At 47.3% G+C, this 19,503-nt stretch overlaps 1 protein-coding gene across 39 annotated transcripts in view; it reads left to right on the top strand.

The window, feature by feature from the left end:
* The window catches only part of clasp2 (cytoplasmic linker associated protein 2), a 99,359-nt gene that overhangs the window by 53,595 nt on the left and 26,261 nt on the right, over positions 1–19,503 (top strand). For 5 of the 39 annotated variants that reach the window (XM_071368449.1, XM_071368458.1, XM_071368475.1 and 2 more), the window contains 21 exons: positions 2,474–2,550; positions 2,654–2,892; positions 4,214–4,349; positions 4,539–4,609; positions 4,719–4,778; positions 4,883–4,960; positions 5,050–5,217; positions 5,406–5,446; positions 6,170–6,319; positions 7,156–7,179; positions 7,586–7,603; positions 7,822–7,920; positions 9,418–9,444; positions 10,923–10,949; positions 12,112–12,276; positions 12,891–12,935; positions 13,991–14,098; positions 14,513–14,575; positions 16,179–16,285; positions 18,678–18,701; positions 19,438–19,503. The exon at positions 19,438–19,503 is cut by the window's right edge and continues 90 nt beyond it. In XM_071368449.1, the coding sequence (XP_071224550.1) occupies positions 2,474–2,550; positions 2,654–2,892; positions 4,214–4,349; positions 4,539–4,609; positions 4,719–4,778; positions 4,883–4,960; positions 5,050–5,217; positions 5,406–5,446; positions 6,170–6,319; positions 7,156–7,179; positions 7,586–7,603; positions 7,822–7,920; positions 9,418–9,444; positions 10,923–10,949; positions 12,112–12,276; positions 12,891–12,935; positions 13,991–14,098; positions 14,513–14,575; positions 16,179–16,285; positions 18,678–18,701; positions 19,438–19,503 (1,793 nt within the window). The remainder of the gene's footprint in view (positions 1–2,473; positions 2,551–2,653; positions 2,893–4,213; positions 4,350–4,538; positions 4,610–4,718; positions 4,779–4,882; positions 4,961–5,049; positions 5,218–5,405; positions 5,447–6,169; positions 6,320–7,155; positions 7,180–7,585; positions 7,604–7,821; positions 7,921–9,417; positions 9,445–10,922; positions 10,950–12,111; positions 12,277–12,890; positions 12,936–13,990; positions 14,099–14,512; positions 14,576–16,178; positions 16,286–18,677; positions 18,702–19,437) is intronic. The other 34 variants (XM_071368478.1, XM_071368456.1, XM_071368483.1 and 31 more) reach the window with 25 other exon arrangements.

Genomic DNA, 19,503 nt, shown 5'->3' with positions numbered 1-19,503 from the left:
AGAGTCCAGCTCCTATTCAACACCAATCTGGCCTGCTCACCTCTTAGAAGCAGCTATTGATAATTGACTGGGCGTTATGTAACCCAGGAGTAATCACACTTGAATAAAAAAAGAGACCTTTGCAAATAAAGTTCCTTCGATTGATTTCATATCACTAGTCTCATTGGCTTGAACGGGACAGCTGAGACGTCTGGTATAAAATCCAAACGTTATGAATCACATTATATCCCCTGCTCCTGGGCTGGGTAAGGAGCCTCAGCTCATATAGGAGCAGGAGTCTATGTCCTGTTTCCATAGCGTGAGGCAGTTTGTGTACAAGTACAACCCCTGGACAGGACCCTAGCCTAGTCTATCACAAGATCTTACCCCCAAGCTACCTCCTTAATGCTGAGTGCCAAGCAGAGACTCATCGGGTCTCATTTTTACAGTCTTTGGTATGAATCGGCCGGGCATCGAACTCCTAACCTTCCAATCTCAGGGCGGACACTAAGTACAAGGCCATTGAGTTGGGCTGGCTAATTAAGCAATAAGGCCCGAGGAGGTGTGGTATATGGCCAATATACCACGGCTAAGGGCTGTTCTTAAGCATGACGCAACACGGAGTGCCTGGTTACAGCCCTTGGCCATGGTACATTGGCCATATACCACAAACCCCTGAGGTGCCTTATTGCTATTATAAACTGGTTGCCAACGTAATTAGAGCAGTAACAAGAAATGCTTTGTCATACCCGCGGTATACGGTCTGATATACCACGGCTGTCAGCCAATCAGCATTCAGGGCTCAAACCACCCAGTTACTAATGGCCAGATAAACAAGGATGCAGACGAGGAGAGATGAACTAGCTTTCTAAGCAGGTCGGCTGGACCAGTAAACCCAACAGACTGACGGAGGGGAGATTCTCTGGCTTCTTCACAGGAGCTTATCCTCTATCCTCACTCATCTCTGCTGCTTTTATCTGGGCTCCATAAGTTATGTCTTTATATTCTTGCTGCTTCACAGGAAGTTCTATATGTCATCAGTCAAATCTCTGTGGCTCTATCTGGGCTTGATATCTCAGGCATGATTAGTTATGCCTTTGATTACATCTATGATAGTGACGATAATATCCCCTGTAGATCACTCCATCTCTCTGTTTTCACTCATCTTAGTCTGCATTCTAAGTTTGACAGACCGGTGACTTGTCTTTTCTGCCTATTTCCCTCTATTGATCCCCTTTCCCCTCTCCTCCTCTTCCTCTCTCTGTAAGGGAGGAAGGTAGCAGTGCTCTCACGTCGATCTAGGCCAGGATCGATCTAGGCCAGGGTCGATCTAGCTGGTATATGTCTGTAACAGTTCAGGGTGATGCTACAGCAACTCTGTCCTGGTCTTCTCGCTCTCTGTCTGTATCAGCAATCCTGTCTGTGTTCATTCAGGCAGATGGATCAGACATCAGGAGATATAAGCGGCGTGTGTGAGTGAGGGTTCTGAAATGTGTGGAACATGCTAGTGTAACTTCTGGTGCTGCTAGCATATTAGCATGCTACGCTAGCTCCCTGTGTGGCTAAATTAGCATTTATATTACATTCCACCCACGCACTCTGCTCACACAGACACACAGAGAGGATAGAACAAAAGAGAGGAGAGAACACAGAGAGACAAGACTCTGAGATAGAAGAAAGAAACGGAGAGAAAAGAATCTGAGAGAACAGAAAGCCTCCAGTACCATAGTTCTCAGAGTTAGCAAACCCTGGCTTGGGTTCACAGCACAGCCATCTCCACGTTGCAGCTAGCCTGTTGCAGCTAGCCTGTGAAAATGGATTGTATTGTAGCAGAACTGCCCATCTACTGCAGTTGGAAATGGAAACTAGCCGCAGGGTTTTGGATTTCCACTGCATTAATTCATCTTCCATCTCCTCCCTGAGAGAGAGAGATATAAATATATACTGCTGTAGCACTTCAGTGGTACAGTTGAATCAGGTTATACACTGAGTATACCAAACATTAAGAACCCTTTCCTAATATTGAGTTGCACCCCCCCTTTTGCCCTCAGAACAGCCTCAATTCGTCAGGGCATGGACTCTACAAGGTGTCGAAAGCATTCCACAGGGATGCAGGCCCATGTTGACTCCAATGCTTCCCACAGTTGTGTCAAGTTGTCTGGACATCCTTTGGGTGGTGGACCATTCTTGATACACACAGGGAACTGTTGAGCAGTAAAGACCCAGCAGTGTTGCAGTTCTTGACACAAACCGGTGCGCCTGACACCTACTACCATACCCCGTTCAAAGGCTCTTTTGTCTTGCCCATTCACCCTCTGAGTGGCACACATACACAATTGTCTCGAGGATTTTTAAACCCTTCTTTAACCTGTCTCCTCCCCTTCATCTACACTGACTGAAGTGGATTTAACAAGTGACATCAATAAGGGGACAACTTACTGTCACTCAGACTGGGATACACATGCTATCTGACCTCTGACCCCTCTGTCTCTAGGTGCGTCTAAGGATGGAGCTGGGGGCATCGATGAGGAAGACTTCATCAAAGCCTTCACTGACGTCCCCACAGTACAGGTAACACACACACACAAACACACACGCTAGTACGCATTAGTAGCAGGACTGCAAGCGATAACACTAGTGTGAACTTATCTCTCTGTCTCCATGTCTCTGTCAGATCTACTCGTCTCGTGACCTGGAGGATAACCTGAATAAGATCAGAGAGATCTGTTCTGATGACAAACATGACTGGGACCAGAGAGCTGCCGCAATGAAGAAGATCCGCTCGCTGATTGTTGCCGGGGCAACGGAGCACGAGTGTTTCTACCAACACCTGAGGCTGTTGGACGGAGCGTTCAAACTGTCAGCTAAAGACCTCCGATCACAGGTGGTACGAGAGGCCTGCATCACTGTGGCGTGAGTACTACACACACACACACACACACACACACACACACACACACACACACACACACACACACACACACACACACACACACACACACACACACACACACACACACACACACACACTTTTTCCACATCTCCTTTTTATGTTTCTTCTCTAAAATTGGATTTGAAAATGGAAGTAACACTTTCTCACTTCCTGTCTTTTTCTCCTCTCTACCTCTACCCCTACCTCTACCCCTACCTCTACCTCTATACCTCTACCCCTACCTCTCTCTACCTCTACCTCTACCTCTCTCTACCTCTACCTCTCTACCTCTACCCCTACCTCTCTCTACCTCTACCCCTACCTCTACCTCTCTCTACCTCTCTCTACCTCTACCTCTCTACCTCTACCCCTACCTCTCTCTACCTCTACCTCTCTACCTCTACCCCTACCTCTCTCTACCTCTACCTCTCTACCTCTACCTCTCTCTACCTCTACCCCTACCTCTACCTCTCTCTACCTCTCTCTACCTCTACCCCTACCTCTCTCTACCTCTACCTCTCTCTACCTCTACCTCTACCTCTACCTCTCTCTCTACCTCTACCCCTACCTCTACCCTTACCCCTGCCTCTACCCCTACCTCTACCCCTACCTCTACCTCTCTCTCTCTCCCTCTCTCTTTCTCTCTCTCTCTACCTCTCTCTACCTCTCTACCTCCCTCTCTGCCTCTACCTCTCTCTCTACCTCTACCCCTACCTCTACCTCTCTCTACCTCTACCTCTCTACCTCTCTCTCTACCTCTCTCAACCTCTACCTCTCTCTCTACCTCTCTCTCTACCTCTCTCAACCTCTACCTCTCTCTCTACCTCTACCTCTCTCTCTACCTCTCTCTCTCTCTACCTCTCTCTCTCTACCTCTCTCTACCTCTCTCTCTCTCTCTACCTCTCTCTCTCTCTACCTCTCTCTCTCTCTCTACCTCTCTCTCTCTCTCTACCTCTCTCTCTCTCTCTACCTCTCTCTCTCTCTCTACCTCTCTCTACCTCTCTCTACCTCTACCTCTCTCTCTCTCTCTCTACCTCTCTCTCTCTCTCTCTACCTCTCTCTCTCTCTCTCTACCTCTCTCTCTCTCTCTACCTCTCTCTCTCTCTCTCTCTCTCCCTCTCTCTCTCTACCTCTCTCTCTCTCTCTACCTCTCTCTCTCTCTCTACCTCTCTACCTCTCTCTCTCTCTACCTCTCTCTCTCTCTACCTCTCTCTCTCTCTCTCTCTCTACCCCTCTCTCTCTCTACCCCTCTCTCTACCTCTCTACCTCTTTACCTCTCTCTCTACCTCTACCTCTCTCCAGCCACCTGTCGACAGTGTTGGGTAATAAGTTTGACCATGGGGCTGAGGGGATTCTTCCTGTCCTGTTCAACCTCATCCCTAACTGTGCCAAGGTTATGGCCACTTCAGGGGTGTCTGCTATACGCTTCATCATACGGGTGAGTTAGACACACAGCTAATGTGCGCGCACACACACACACACACACATGTTGACTTATCACAGACACACATCTAGCATGCGCACACACACACACACACACACACACACACACACACACACACACACACACATACACACACAGGTAACACATATAATAAAATGACTGTGTATTTCTTTCTCTCTGCAGCACACACACGTCCCCAGACTCATTCCCCTGATCACCAGTAACTGCACCTGCAAGTCTGTGGCCGTCAGAAGGTGGCATGATGCATATGGTTACACAAAGAATCATTGATGATTGTAATGATGAAGATGAACATGAAGAGGATTGTAGTAATGATGAAGATGATGTTTCTTCCTCCCTCAGGAAATGTTTTGACTTCTTGGACCTGCTGCTGCAGGAGTGGCAGACCCAGACTCTGGAGAGGTGAGAGTTCAACACACAGACAGACAAATATAGGGCCGTTTTAAAGCGAATGGAATCTTGGTTGAGTGTTGTACACATGTTCACCTTCTCTGTCTCTCTCTCAGACATACAGCAGTGATGGTAGCGAGCATTAAGAAGGGGATTGCAGATGCCGACGCAGAGGCCAGAGTAGAGGCCCGCAAGTAAGACACACACACATTTTCCTATAAACATACTCACACTTTCTCTCCTTCTCTCACACCTTCTCTCTCTCTCCCCCTCCCTCACTCAGGGCCTACTGGGGTCTGAGGAACCATTTCCCGGGAGAGGCGGACTCTCTGTTCAACTCGTTAGAACCGTCCTATCAGAGGAGCCTCCAGTCGTCTCTCAGGAATGCCGGGAGCGTGGCGTCTCTTCCTCAAAGCGACCGCTCCTCTTCCTCTTCACAGGAGAGCCTCAAGTAATGGCCCTGACCCCCCTGACCTTTTAACCATGCAGTGTTTAACCTAATAGTTTTTGGGGGGCCAAAAAGTACCCAAAAAGTAATATTGTTCTCTCTTTCTACCTCTCTCTCTCTCTCTCTCTCTCTCTCTCTCTCTCTCTCTCTCTCTCTCTCTCTCTCTCTCTACCTTTCTCTACCTCTCCCAGTCGTCCTCTGTCGTCTAAATGGTCAGCTGCTCCTGGTAGAGGTGAAACACACACACACACACGCACACAAATACCGGTATTGATCATATCATTCCTGATCTTGTACAAGTGGTGTGTACATTATTTGTGTATGTTTGTCTATTCACACATTTATACTGAACAAAAATATAACCGCAACAATTTCTACGATTTTACTGAGCTACAGTTCATAAAAGGAAATCAGTCAATTTACATTTTTCAGGCCCTAATCTCTGTATTTCACATGACCGGGCAGAGGTGCACCCACTGGGGAGCCAGGCCCGGTCAATCAGAATGAGGTTTTCCCCACAAAAAGGCATTATTACAGACAGAAATACTCATTTTAAAGTGGCCTTTTATTGTCCTCAGCACAAGGTGTACCTGTGTATGATCATGCTGTTTATTCAGCTTCTTGATATGCCACACCTGTCAGGTGGATGGATTATCTTGGCCATGGAGAAATGTTCACTAACAGGGATGTAAACAAATTTGTGCAAACATTTGAGAGAAATAAGCTTTTTGTGAGGCGTATGAAACATTTCTGGGATTTTCTATTTCAGCTCATGAAACATGGGACCAAAACTTTACATGTTGTGTTTATATTTTTGTTCAGTGTAGTTATGTGTGTATGTCTGTACATGTATGTATGTGTTTATGTCCAGGCAAGTGATTGTATAGTACGTGGTGGTGTTTGTATAGTGATGTGGTGTGTGTGTGTCTGTATATATCCTCCCTCCCCCTCCCAGTCCCGGCTGGTCATAAGGGTGGGGCGTCGCCAGGCTCCCTGCCGCGTTCCCGTAGCGATGTGGATGTTAATGCAGCAACGGTTGCTAAGCAGCGGCACATCGGGCAGGTGGGGGCGGGGAGACTGACCCCCGGCTCCTACTCGTCATTGGGTAAGGCAGCTGTCAATCGAACCAGGCAGCGAACCAACCAACCAATCAGACAGACAGTTTAGACATCTGTCTACATCAGTCAGCTGTCTGTCAGTCTATCAATGAATCATTCAATAACCGACACACACTCAGTCACAGTCAACGTGCTGTGTGTTATAATGGTTTCCTGCTGCTTTCAAGACCTAGGCTGAACTCCTCTCGATCTCTGAATACACTGCCTGCATCTCTCTCCTATCCTAGGTTTGTCTGTCTGAGGGGCTGTTAGCCTGTCTGTCTGCTTGCTGCCTGTCTGTGTGTTATGTCTGTGTGTTTGTGTAGCTATGGTCTGTCAGTGTGTATTTGTTAGGTGTTTTAGTTGTTGTTCCTGCATGATTCTCTGTTTGAACTATGTTCTCTTACTAACACACACTCTCCTCCTCTTCTCTCTCCACTCTCCTTCTCTCTCCACTCTCCTTCTCTCCTCCTCTTCTCTCTCCACTCTCCTTCTCTCTCCACTCTCCTTCTCTCTCCACTCTCCTTCTCTCTCCACTCTCCTTCTCTCTCCACTCTCCTCCTCTTCTCTCTCCACTCTCCTTCTCTCTCCACTCTCCACTCCTTCTCTCTCCACTCTCCTCCTCTTCTCTCTCCTTCTTTTATTCACCTTCTCACTTCACTGTTATTGTTCTCCTCTCTCTCCACTCTCCTTCTCTCTCCACTCTCCTTCTCTCTCCACTCTCCTTCTCTCTCCACTCTCCACTCTCCTTCTCTCTCCACTCTCCTCCTCTTCTCTCTCCTTCTTTTATTCACCTTCTCACTTCACTGTTATTGTTCTCCTCTCTCTCGCTCTGCCACTAAAGATGATGCCTCTGATAAAATGGATGGTAAGATCATCTCCTCCTGCTTCACTCTCCTCCGCTCAAAAACATCTCACGCTATTCTTTTCCTTTTTTCCTCATTCATCCCTCCTTCCTGTGTATTCTGGGTGGTGGCCCTGGACAGCAACTCTGTAACCCCAGCCAGTCTGTAACCATGGTGCCCTCTGCTGTTCGTTTGATCTCTCACACTCACAAATTCCATTTATGAAATAAGGAAAGAACTTATGATTTAATGTTGTTATTTTGTTTATTAACAGTCACATATTTAGTCTACATAGCTACATAATAATAAATAATAATACATGGGATTTAATGGACCGTTCAAAAAACCCACTCACTTTAAACACCCTACATGACTTTATATGACCTTTGACCCATGACACACCCCTCCCCCCTCTCTGTCTGATTTTAGGGGCCAGGTCAGTCAATGGTAAGACAGTAGTAGGTACTGTAGTTCTAGACTGTAAGACTAGTTTCTGTGTAGCCTGTAGTTAGGTAGGTATATACCTGTATTTTGACTGAGTAGTATTCAGCAGTAGTGCTTCTTACCTCTAAACTAGTGCTTATTGCTTAGTAGTGGAGGGTGGAGGGCTCTGTTCTATTCAGTCTAGTCAGTGTCCAATCTAACAGTATGACCTCTGACCTCAGGTCGTCTGAGGACCAAGCAGCCTCTCACCACGGCAACCAGCGTCAGCCAGGTGGACTCCCGGGGACGCACCCGCACCAAGATGGTGTCCCAGTCACAACGTAAGAAGAAACACACACACACACACACACACACACACACACACACACACACACACACAACACGTTCACACAGTTTTTGAGCCTCAAATACCACAATCTTCCACTGCCGTATTACTTTGAGTGTATTTGTGCGTGCGTGTGTTTTTGCAAGATGAGTTATACACACTCTCTTTCTATAGTCACTGCTGGTATCCCTCACAGAGAATATAACATGAGTTATACACACTCTCTTTCTATAGTCACTGCTGGTATCCCTCACAGAGAATATAACATGAGTTATACACACTCTCTTTCTATAGTCACTGCTGGTATCCCTCACAGAGAATATAACATGAGTTATACACACTCTCTTTCTATAGTCACTGCTGGTATCCCTCACAGAGAATATGACATGAGTTATACACACTCTCTTTCTATAGTCACTGCTGGTATCCCTCACAGAGAATATAACATGAGTTATACACACTCTCTTTCTATAGTCACTGCTGGTATCCCTCACAGAGAATATAACATGAGTTATACACACTCTCTTTCTATAGTCACTGCTGGTATCCCTCACAGAGAATATGACATGAGTTCAACACACTCTCTTTCTATAGTCACTGCTGGTATCCCTCACAGAGAATATAACATGAGTTATACACACTCTCTTTCTATAGTCACTGCTGGTATCCCTCACAGAGAATATAACATGAGTTATACACACTCTCTTTCTATAGTCACTGCTGGTATCCCTCACAGAGAATATGACATGAGTTATACACACTCTCTTTCTATAGTCACTGCTGGTATCCCTCACAGAGAATATAACATGAGTTATACACACTCTCTTTCTATAGTCACTGCTGGTATCCCTCACAGAGAATATGACATGAGTTATACACACTCTCTTTCTATAGTCACTGCTGGTATCCCTCACAGAGAATATAACATGAGTTATACACACTCTCTTTCTATAGTCACTGCTGGTATCCCTCACAGAGAATATAACATGAGTTATACACACTCTCTTTCTATAGTCACTGCTGGTATCCCTCACAGAGAATATGACATGAGTTCAACACACTCTCTTTCTATAGTCACTGCTGGTATCCCTCACAGAGAATATAACATGAGTTATACACACTCTCTTTCTATAGTCACTGCTGGTATCCCTCACAGAGAATATAACATGAGTTATACACACTCTCTTTCTATAGTCACTGCTGGTATCCCTCACAGAGAATATAACATGAGTTATACACACACTCTTTCATAGTCACTGCTGGTATCCCTCACAGAGAATATAACATGAGTTATACACACTCTTTCTATAGTCACTGCTGGTATCCCTCACAGAGAATATGACATGAGTTATACACACTCTCTTTCTATAGTCACTGCTGGTATCCCTCACAGAGAATATAACATGAGTTATACACACTCTCTTTCTATAGTCACTGCTGGTATCCCTCACAGAGACAATAAGCTCCTGCAAATGTTTTTTATACCTCTTAGGTTCCGACGAATCAGATTGCACGCCAGGTATTCTGTGTGTGTGTTGCAGTGGGGTAGATGGACCCATTATGTTGCTCTCATAGGTCACCGTTGTTTGTTGAGAGAGTGTGTGTGTGTTTGAAAGTATGTGTTCTCTGCATGCTCTGTTGTCTCATCACTGAGAGTGTGTGTGTGTTTGAAAGTATGTGTTCTCTGCATGCTCTGTTGTCTCATCACTGAGAGTGTGTGTGTTGGTTGGTGTGAAAAGTCCAGTTCTGCCAATAGTTATTCAAAAATACCAAAACATGACAGAAACAGGAGCCAACTCAGCAAATCAAGTTGGTGCAGCACTCTCAAAGCAAGAGTGTGTTGACTGGTTTGACCTCCTTTGTTATTACATAAACTGTAGTGACGATGAGGCTCCCAAACCATCATGATGGTTTTAATGTGCAAAATGGGATCTCTCTAAGGCTCAACCTGACAGAAAAAACAGAACAGATTCAAGGAACGAGAGGTTAACCTCAAAGTCAAAGCCGTTGGGGGGTATTGTTTATTTGAAAAATTATTTGAAAAAATATTGAATTTGGCCTTTACTGCTATAGCCCTTAGTAACACATTGAATACACATTCATCAATGGAAGGAAAAAAACAACACATTTAACAAATTTTTCTGCCAAAAAACGCCCCCCATACTTCCATTCATTTGTATGGGTTACCTTCAGAAGAGTCCTGTGACACTTGTGTTCGTGAGGGTCTCCCCTTTCCACAGAGGGGTCTCATCTTTCCCCATTAGATTCTAGGCAAAACCGTTCTGACACTACAGAAGTTTTTGTGAGATGTCTCATGGTCTGACAAACTCCGCTGCAGCTCGGCCACCTTCCACAGCAGACGTGGGCGGATACGGCGGATTGAGACGCAGCACATACAAAAAATCTATCTCTAGAATAAACTAACGGATGTTTATTTTTGTATTTTTTATTATGTTACTTAGATTGACGTACTGGTGTGTCAATAGACTTACAGATTGAGAGCAAGAGAAAATAATGCTGGTGAGATATCTTTGGGACAGAGAGCTGTGGTTGGGCAGTGCAGGTTTTGGCAGTGTGTGTGTGTGTGTGTGTGTGTGTGTGTGTGAGAGAGAGTCTGTGTTTTAGAGCATTTGTACTTTGAGGTGTTTTTATTGCCTCCATTGTGAAGCTGCTTTGCTTCGTCAGTGATACTGCTGCGTCACACACCGGCTACCCATCATGCAGTGCTCTACCGTTCTTCCATCAACCATCACAGCTGGCTCCTTGTGTCTCAGCATTCCTAGTTTATTCTATATTTATTTCTATTGAATTGAATCATGTATTTCCGTGTTTGAAGCGTGGTCATTGTCGCTCTGTCTCTCGCCTCGGAACGCTCCCATGATACTCTCTGTTCTAACTCCCATGGTGCTTTGTGCTCTAACACCCATAATTCATCTGGTTTAACTTGCTGTTCCTGTCCCCGCTCCCCTCTCCAATCCTGCCTTCTCATTGGTGCAGGATCTCAGTCTGCTACCCCCATTGGTGGTAAGAGTCTAACGTGTACTACCTGTTACCTTCACCCTCATCACCCCTTCTCTCACCCCTCACCTCTTCTCACCCTCCTCACCCCTCAACAAAGCTGGTCACCTAAAGCTCCACCCCCTCTCTGGCTGAAGCATGCTGGGACTTGTAGTTTAAACTAACACATGGCTGCCTTGCCTGCCTTATAACTACTTGTTCTCTGAGCTGAGGCCTGTGTCTACCTGTTAGGAGGGAGCAGAGAGGATGAGGGGATAGACGCGGAAGATGAGAGATGCATTGGTGATTCTGATGCATGGGAGGTAGAATGCCATGTGACCAGCATGCTCTGACAGAACAGACCACTCTGAGGTGGGGTTGTAGGTACACTGGGGTAGTCCCATCTATCCCTTGCTTAGTGTTAGCTCCAATTCACTTGGTGTTAGCGGTTAGAGGTCAATCGTGGTGTTGTGTGTAGACTAGACTGTGTAGCCTAGACTGTGTGTAGTATGTAAGTTTGTATTCTGCGTATGTGTGGTGAAATAGATTGATGTGATACGTTTCCGTTGTGTGATAAACAGTGTTTGTCTCACTCATGTCACATGACCCTCTCTGTCCACATTTCACTTTCAGCACTTCTTCACGTCTCTGTCTTTTGAGTTAAAAGATCACAAAGGCATGTGTAGATCTGTGACCTTCAGCACAATGCATTATGGGCCGTGTGATTGGAGACTGGAATGAAAAACATATTGTACTCCATGTAATTATTTGGGAATAAGCAAACGACCCACTGAAATGATGACAGTCCCAAGATGGCCGCCAAAGCTGGTCCCCTGAATCTGGTTGAAAACAACCCCTAACCCTGAAATCAAAATGGCTTCAGTTCCATTGAGCCCATTCACCATGTTCCTACACATCTAGTTCCTTCTGATCTGCTAACCAGACCTGGGTCAATAATACAGTCAAATACTTTCAAAGACTTTAGTTGAGCTTGATTTACTATTGAACTAATGGGAATAATAGTCCCAAAACAAGTGTTTGACATATGTCTTCAACCCAGGTCTGCTGCAGACACTGAAGGGGTTAGGGGTTGTTGATGTTATTATTCCTTAGACAATAGGGTCCCACGCATGACAAGTGTGTGGTCTGTGTGTACGTCTCTAACTCTCTTTCCTCCCGCTCTCTCTAGCCGGCAGTCGGAGTGGTTCCCCGGGCCGCGTCCTGACCAGTACCGCTCTGAGTACGCTGGGTTCTGGAGCCCAGAGGGTCCTAGCTGGGGCCGGAGGGAGACGTAGCCGCATCCCCCGCAGCCAGGGCTGCTCACGAGACTCCTCCCCTACACGCCTGTCTGTCGGTAAGTACACATCCAGTCATCATCATCATAGTGAACCATCCCAGCCCCTTGTCTTACCTGCCTGGTTTCATCTTGATGACACATCCAGTCATCATCATCATCATAGTGAACCATCCCAGCCACTTGTCTTACCTGCCTGGTTTCATCTTGATGACACATCCAGTCATCATCATCATCATAGTGAACCATCCCAGCCCTTTGTCTTACCTGCCTGGTTTATCTTGATGACACACACACAACCCAAGCAGTTCCCCAAGCCTCCTCCTTTCCCTCCATTTGACAGGATGCATGGATTTTTATCTTGGCTTGTTATTGCTAAACCGATAAATCATTTCCCTCCTCCATTGGCCTGCTTCTGTTTGTTCCTGCTCACGTCTGATTGGCTAAGGCCCAGAGATTAACAGGTCTCACACACAACGGTCTGCTTGCATCTCCCTTGGCCTCCACCAATCACATGTTCCCCTTACCGCCGCATCGTTGTGTGATGTCATATATCAGTCCATTCCTTTCTCCAACAACTTTGAAAGCGAGACCTAATTTAAAGCTGACCTCCTCTATTTTACTCCCTCTTTCCTTCTCCTTCCTCTCCTTCCTCTCCTTCCTCTGGTCTCTAGCTCCCTCCAGTATTAGTTCCATCTACAACGGCGCAAGCAGAGGAGGTAAGAACTGTCCGACTCGTCCCTCTGACAACTCCACCCGCATCCCTCAATCTCTCCCTCTTTCTCTTCCTCTCTCCATCCCTCCATTTCACTCTCTCTCTCCCTCTTTCTCTTCCTCTCTCCATCTCTCCATTTCACTCTCTCTATCTCTCTATCTTCATCTCTCCATCCCTCCATTTCACTCTCTCTATCTCTCTATCTTCATCTCTCCATCCCTCCATTTCACTCTCTCTATCCCTCTATCTTCATCTCTCCATCCCTCCATTTCACTCTCTCTATCCCTCTATCTTCATCTCTCCATCCCTCCATTTCACTCTTTCTCTGTCCTCTATCTTCATCCCTCCATTTCTCTCGCTCAAACCATTTCAGCCTTCCGTCAGGCTGTCGCTCGCCGCCTCAAAATTCCAGAATCCTCCTCTCTAACCGCCGAACGCATGGCTGTGTGTTGTCATGGGGATGGGTTGCAATGGTAATCGTGGTGACAATTTGTATCTTCCCACTAACCAATTGGCCGCAGGTATGAATGAAGCGTCATAGGATCGATGAAGCGTCATTGGTTCCCCCATAACAGTTCTTTGTGATTAACTCTGATTGGTGTGTGGATGCCGGCTCTGGCCAATGAACAGTCAGGATGAGCTTGATGCTTATTGGATGAAAACAGAGATCCTCCCCCCTCACCCCTGGTCTTTCATCTGCTTCTCATTTCCCCCTTCTGTCCTGCTGTGTATGTGTGTGTGCCTGTGTATGTGTGTGTGCGTGCGTCAGTGAGTGAGTGCTGAAATTGTTTATATACATGTTATTTCTGAGCCCAGCAGTCCTGAGCTCTCTAGGGCTGTGTCTCAACAGTCTACTGTGGCTTCCTTTCTAAACCACTGTAGACTATTGAGACTCACCCATGGAGCCAGTAGATCTGTGCTCTTTTTCTGTCCTCTATACAGGGTGTCACTCTTATGACTCTCTCCTTTGTCCTCTCTCTGTTTATTTGTTGCTTTCTATCTATCTTTCTTTCTTCCTTTCCTCTTCCCCGTCCGTCCCCTGGTAACATGGTACTGTAGCTCGGGGCAGTCGTATCCCCCGACCCAGTATGAGTCAGGGCTGCAGCAGGGAGGCCAGCAGAGAGAGCAGCAGAGACACCAGCCCTGTACGCTCCTTTACACCCCTGGGTGAGTAACACACATCACGTCATAGATATCACACATGCACTTAGTTCGCGCGTGCGCACACACACACATCATAGATACCACATAGTAAAACACAGACACAAGCCAACAATATGGAACAACAAAACTGACCACCTTGTGTACAGTTGATCTAACAACAACACGTGCTGTCATTTTGGGGATGACATTGTATCCACTGTCCCAGCCGTTTGGACTGGCTAGCTGACATGACTCATGAAATGGACTACTGTCAGACTCTGTAGGGAAGCAGAAGTGGACTCTTAGGGCTACTAATCACACATTGACATGTTGTGTGGTTCTGGGTCTCTATCTCTCACACTGTGTGTGAGTTCTAACGATGGGGGGGCTGTTTTGTGTGTGTGGTTCTCTGCGTGTGTGTGGGGTTCGTTGTTGCAGCGTCGCGGCACTACTCTCGCTCCACTGGAGCTCTCCATACCGCCGACGCTTTAGGGGCCGCAGGTGAACGATGAGTACCTCTATCCTCTTTTGCTCCCTCCTTCCGCTTGACTCCTTCTATTTTACATTCTCTACATCTTTTCTTCTTTTCTTTCTCCGTTATTCTTTTCCTTCGTTCTCTTCCTGGACCTCAAGCTTCCGCCGGAAACGCATGCTTCCTCCACCCTGTTCAGTTGCCATGACAACCATTCCATCTCCATTTGAGGATGCATTTGTAACTCTGTTCTCTCACTCATCTATTTCCTGATTTTAGTCCCGCCTCCCATCAACACGGACACGGCGTCTTCCATGTTTGTTTATTTACTCCCATCATGCTTTGGTCACAGCTCTTGGGGGTCAAAGGTCATTTGGTCATATTTTTGTAATTTATTCACCATGCCATCTAGCTGGGGGGGAGTATTGAAGGGAGGAGGTCTGATACTAGGAGAGTGGGAGGAAGGGAGGCGGTCTGATGGGATGAGGTCTGGTGGGAGGAGGGTGGGAGGAAGGGAGGCGGTCTGATGGGATGAGGGTGGGAGGAGGTCTGATGGGATGAGGGTGGGAGGTCTGGTGGGAGGAGGGTGGGAGGAAGGGAGGCGGTCTGATGGGATGAGGGTGGGAGGAGGTCTGATGGGATGAGGGTGGGAAGAGGTCTGGTGGGAGAAAGGGAGGAGGGTGGGAGGAGGTCTGATGGGAGGAGGTCTGATGGGAGGAGGAAGGGAGGAGGTCTGGTGGGATGAGGTCTGGTGGGAGAAAGGGAGGAGGTCTGGTGGGATGAGGAGGTCTGATGGGATGAGGTCTGGTGGGAGGAAGTATGATGGGATGAGGGTGGGAGGAAGGGAGGTCTGATGGGATGAGGTCTGGTGGGAGAAGAATGGTAGGAAGGGAGGAGGGTGGGAGGAAGGGATGGGGGTCTGATGGGATGAGGTCTGGTGGGAGGAAGGAGGAGTGTGGGAGGATGTCTGATGGGAGGAGGGTGGGAGGAAGGGAGGTGTCTGATGGGATGAGGTCTGGTGGGAGAAAGGGAGGAGGGTGGGAGGAAGGGAGGAGGTCTGGTGGGATGAGGAGGTCTGATGGGATGAGGGTGGGAGGAAGTATGATGGGATGAGGGTGGGAGGAAGGGAGGTCTGATGGGATGAGGTCTGATGGGATGAGGGTGGGAGGCGGTCTGGTGGGAGGCGGTCTGGTGGGAGGCGGTCTGATGGGTGGAGGTCTGATGGGATGAGGGTGGGAGGAGGTCTGATGGGATGAGGGTGGGAGGAGGTCTGATGGGATGAGGGTGGGAGGCGGTCTGGTGGGAGGCGGTCTGGTGGGAGGCGGTCTGGTGGGTGGAGGTCTGGTGGGAGGCGGTCTGGTGGGAGGCGGTCTGGTGGGAGGCGGTCTGATGGGTGGAGGTCTGATGGGATGAGGGTGGGAGGCGGTCTGGTGGGAGGCGGTCTGATGGGTGGAGGTCTGATGGGATGAGGGTGGGAGGAGGTCTGATGGGATGAGGGTGGGAGGAGGTCTGATGGAAGGGAGGTCGTCTGATGGGATGAGGGTGAAAGGGATTGAAGTTTTGTGTGTTTGACTGCATCTGTAATGTGTGTCTCTCTCGGGCTCTCTTTCTCTCATCCCTCTATCTCTCCAGGGTCAGGGTACAGCATCAGTCAGTCCAGTCGTCTGTCCTCATCCGTCAGCGCCATGAGAATCCTCAACACAGGATCTGATGTAGAAGAGGCCCTCGCTGATGCCCTGGTACACACATTTCACACATTACACACACACACTGAACCAATATTTATGCCAACTCCTTTCTCCCCCTCTTTCACCTTCCCTGTCTCTTACTGTCTCTCTATCTCTTACCGTCTCTCTATCTCTTACCGTCTCTCTATCTCTTACCATCTCTTACTGTCTCTCTATCTCTTACTGTCTCTCTATCTCTTACTGTCTCTCTATCTCTTACTGTCTCTCTATCTCTTACCATCTCTCTATCTCTTACTGTCTCTCTATCTCTTACTGTCTCTCTATCTCTTACTGTCTCTCTATCTCTTACTGTCTCTCTATCTCTTACCGTCTCTCTATCTCTTACCGTCTCTCTATCTCTTACCGTCTCTCTATCTCTTACTGTCTCTCTATCTCTTACTGTCTCTCTATCTCTTACTGTCTCTCTATCTCTTACTGTCTCTCTATCTCTTACTGTCTCTCTATCTCTTACCGTCTCTCTATCTCTTACCGTCTCTCTATCTCTTACCGTCTCTCTATCTCTTACCGTCTCTATCTGTTACTGTCTCTCTATCTCTTACCGTCTCTATCTCTTACCGTCTCTCTATCTCTTACCGTCTCTCTATCTCTTACCGTCTCTCTATCTCTTACCGTCTCTCTATCTGTTACTGTCTCTCTATCTCTTACCGTCTCTCTATCTCTTACCGTCTCTCTATCTCTTACCGTCTCTCTATCTCTTACCGTCTCTCTATCTCTTACCGTCTCTCTATCTCTCTACCGTCTCTACTATCTCTTACCGTCTCGCTATCTCTTACCGTCTCTCTATCTCTTACCATCTCTCTACCGTCTCTACTATCTCTTACCGTCTCTCTATCTCTTACCGTCTCGCTATCTCTTACCGTCTCTCTATCTCTTACCATCTCTTACCGTCTCTCTATCTCTTACCGTCTCGCTATCTCTTACCGTCTCTCTATATCTTACCATCTCTTACCGTCTCTCTATCTTTTACCGTCTCTCTATCTCTTACCGTCTCTCTATCTCTTACCATCTCTTACCATCTATCTATCTCTTACTGTCTCTCTATCTCTTACCATCTCTTACCGTCTCTCTATCTTTTACCGTCTCTCTATCTCTTACCGTCTCTCTATCTCTTACCGTCTCTCTATCTCTTACCGTCTCTCTATCTCTTACCGTCTCTCTATCTCTTACCGTCTCTCTATCTCTTACCGTCTCTCTATCTCTTACCGTCTCTTACTGTCTCTCTATCTCTTACCGTCTCTCTATCTCTTACCGTCTCTCTATCTCTTACCGTCTCTCTATCTCTTACCATCTCTTACCGTCTCTCTATCTCTTACCGTCTCTTACTGTCTCTCTATCTCTTACCGTCTCTCTATCTCTTACCGTCTCTCTATCTCTTACCGTCTCTCTATCTCTTACCATCTCTTACCGTCTCTCTATCGCTTACCGTCTCTCTATCGCTTACCGTCTCTCTATCTCTTACCGTCTCTCTATCTCTTACCGTCTCTCTATCTCTTACCGTCTCTCTATCTCTTACCGTCTCTCTATCTCTTACCATCTCTTACCGTCTCTCTATCTCTTACCGTCTCTCTATCTCTTACCATCTCTTACCGTCTCTCTATCTCTTACCATCTCTTACCGTCTCTCTATCTCTTACCGTCTCTCTATCTCTTACCGTCTCTCTATCTCTTACCGTCTCTCTATCTCTTACCATCTCTTACCGTCTCTCTATCTCTTACCGTCTCTCTATCTCTTACCATCTCTTACCGTCTCTCTATCTCTTACCATCTCTTACCGTCTCTCTATCTCTTACCGTCTCTCTATCTCTTACCGTCTCTCTATCTCTTACCGTCTCTCTATCTCTTACCGTCTCTCATCTCTCTCTCCCTATCTCTTACCGTCTCTCTATCTCTTACCGTCTCTTACCGTCTCTCTATCTCTTACCGTCTCTCTATCTCTTACCGTCTCTCTATCTCTTACCGTCTCTCTATCTCTTACCATCTCTTACCGTCTCTCTATCGCTTACCGTCTCTATCGCTTACCGTCTCTATCGCTTACCGTCTCTCTATCGCTTACCGTCTCTCTATCTCTTACTGTCTCTCTATCTCTTACCATCTCTTACCGTCTCTCTATCGCTTACCATCTCTTACTGTCTCTCTATCTCTTACCGTCTCTCTATCTCTTACCATCTCTTACCGTCTCACCATCTCTTACCGTCTCTCTATCTCTTACCGTCTCTCTATCTCTTACCGTCTCTCTATCTCTTACCGTCTCTCTATCTCTTACCGTCTATCTATCGTAGCTCATATATACACATCCAAACACTTACACTGTACACAGACACTCTCGCACACTTACTGCTGTGTTGTGACTAACCCCTGGTTCCTCCTCTGTTTAACGCTCTCAGCTGTTGGGAGACATGAGATCCAAGGTCAGCGTCTCTACCTACTGCTGTGTGTGTGGGTGGGGTTGAAAGGTGTTATTTTATGTGTACATGTTAGGTAAAGGGAAGGTATGTTTCTCACTTGCTCTTTCTCTTTCTGTCTCTCTCTCTGTCGCTCTCGCTGTCGCTCCTGCTCTCTCTGTCTCTCTGTCGCACTCTCTGTCTCTCTGTCGCGCTCTCTCTCTCTCTCTCTCTCTCTGTCTCTCTCTGTCGCACTCTCTCTGTCTCTCTGTCGCACTCTCTCTCTCTCTCTCTCTCTGTCGCTCTCGATGTCGCTCCTGCTCTCTCTGTCTCTCTGTCGCACTCTCTCTCTGTCTCTCTCTGTCGCACTCTCTCTCTGTCGCACTCTCTCTCTGTCGCACTCTCTCTCTGTCGCACTCTCTCTGTCGCACTCTCTCTGTCGCACTCTCTCTCTCGCACTCTCGCTCTGTCTCTCTCTTTTGCTCTCTTTTGCTCTCTTTCGCTCTCTCTCGCTCTCTCTATCGCTCTCTCTTTCGCTCTCTCTCGCTCTGTCTCTCTCTCGCTCTGTCGCTTTCTCTCTATCGCTCTCTCTGTCGCTCGCTCTCTCTCTGTCGCTCGCTCTCTCTCTGTCGCTCTCGCTCTCTCTCTGTCGCTCGCTCTCTCTCTGTCGCTCACTCTCGCTTTGTCGCTCTCTCTCTGTCGCTCTCGCACTCTCTCTGTTGCTCGCTCTCTCTTTTTGTCTCTGTATCTCCTCCCCCTGTAGAAGAAGCCAGCGCGGCGGCGCTATGAGAACTATGGGATGTATTCGGATGATGATGCTAACAGTGAT

This window comes from Salvelinus alpinus, chromosome 26 (genome assembly GCF_045679555.1).
Source record: "Salvelinus alpinus chromosome 26, SLU_Salpinus.1, whole genome shotgun sequence".
NCBI classification, from domain to species: Eukaryota; Metazoa; Chordata; class Actinopteri; order Salmoniformes; family Salmonidae; genus Salvelinus; species Salvelinus alpinus.
The sequence above is the reverse complement of the archived record's forward strand: the minus strand, read 5'-3'. Positions and strand labels throughout refer to the sequence as shown.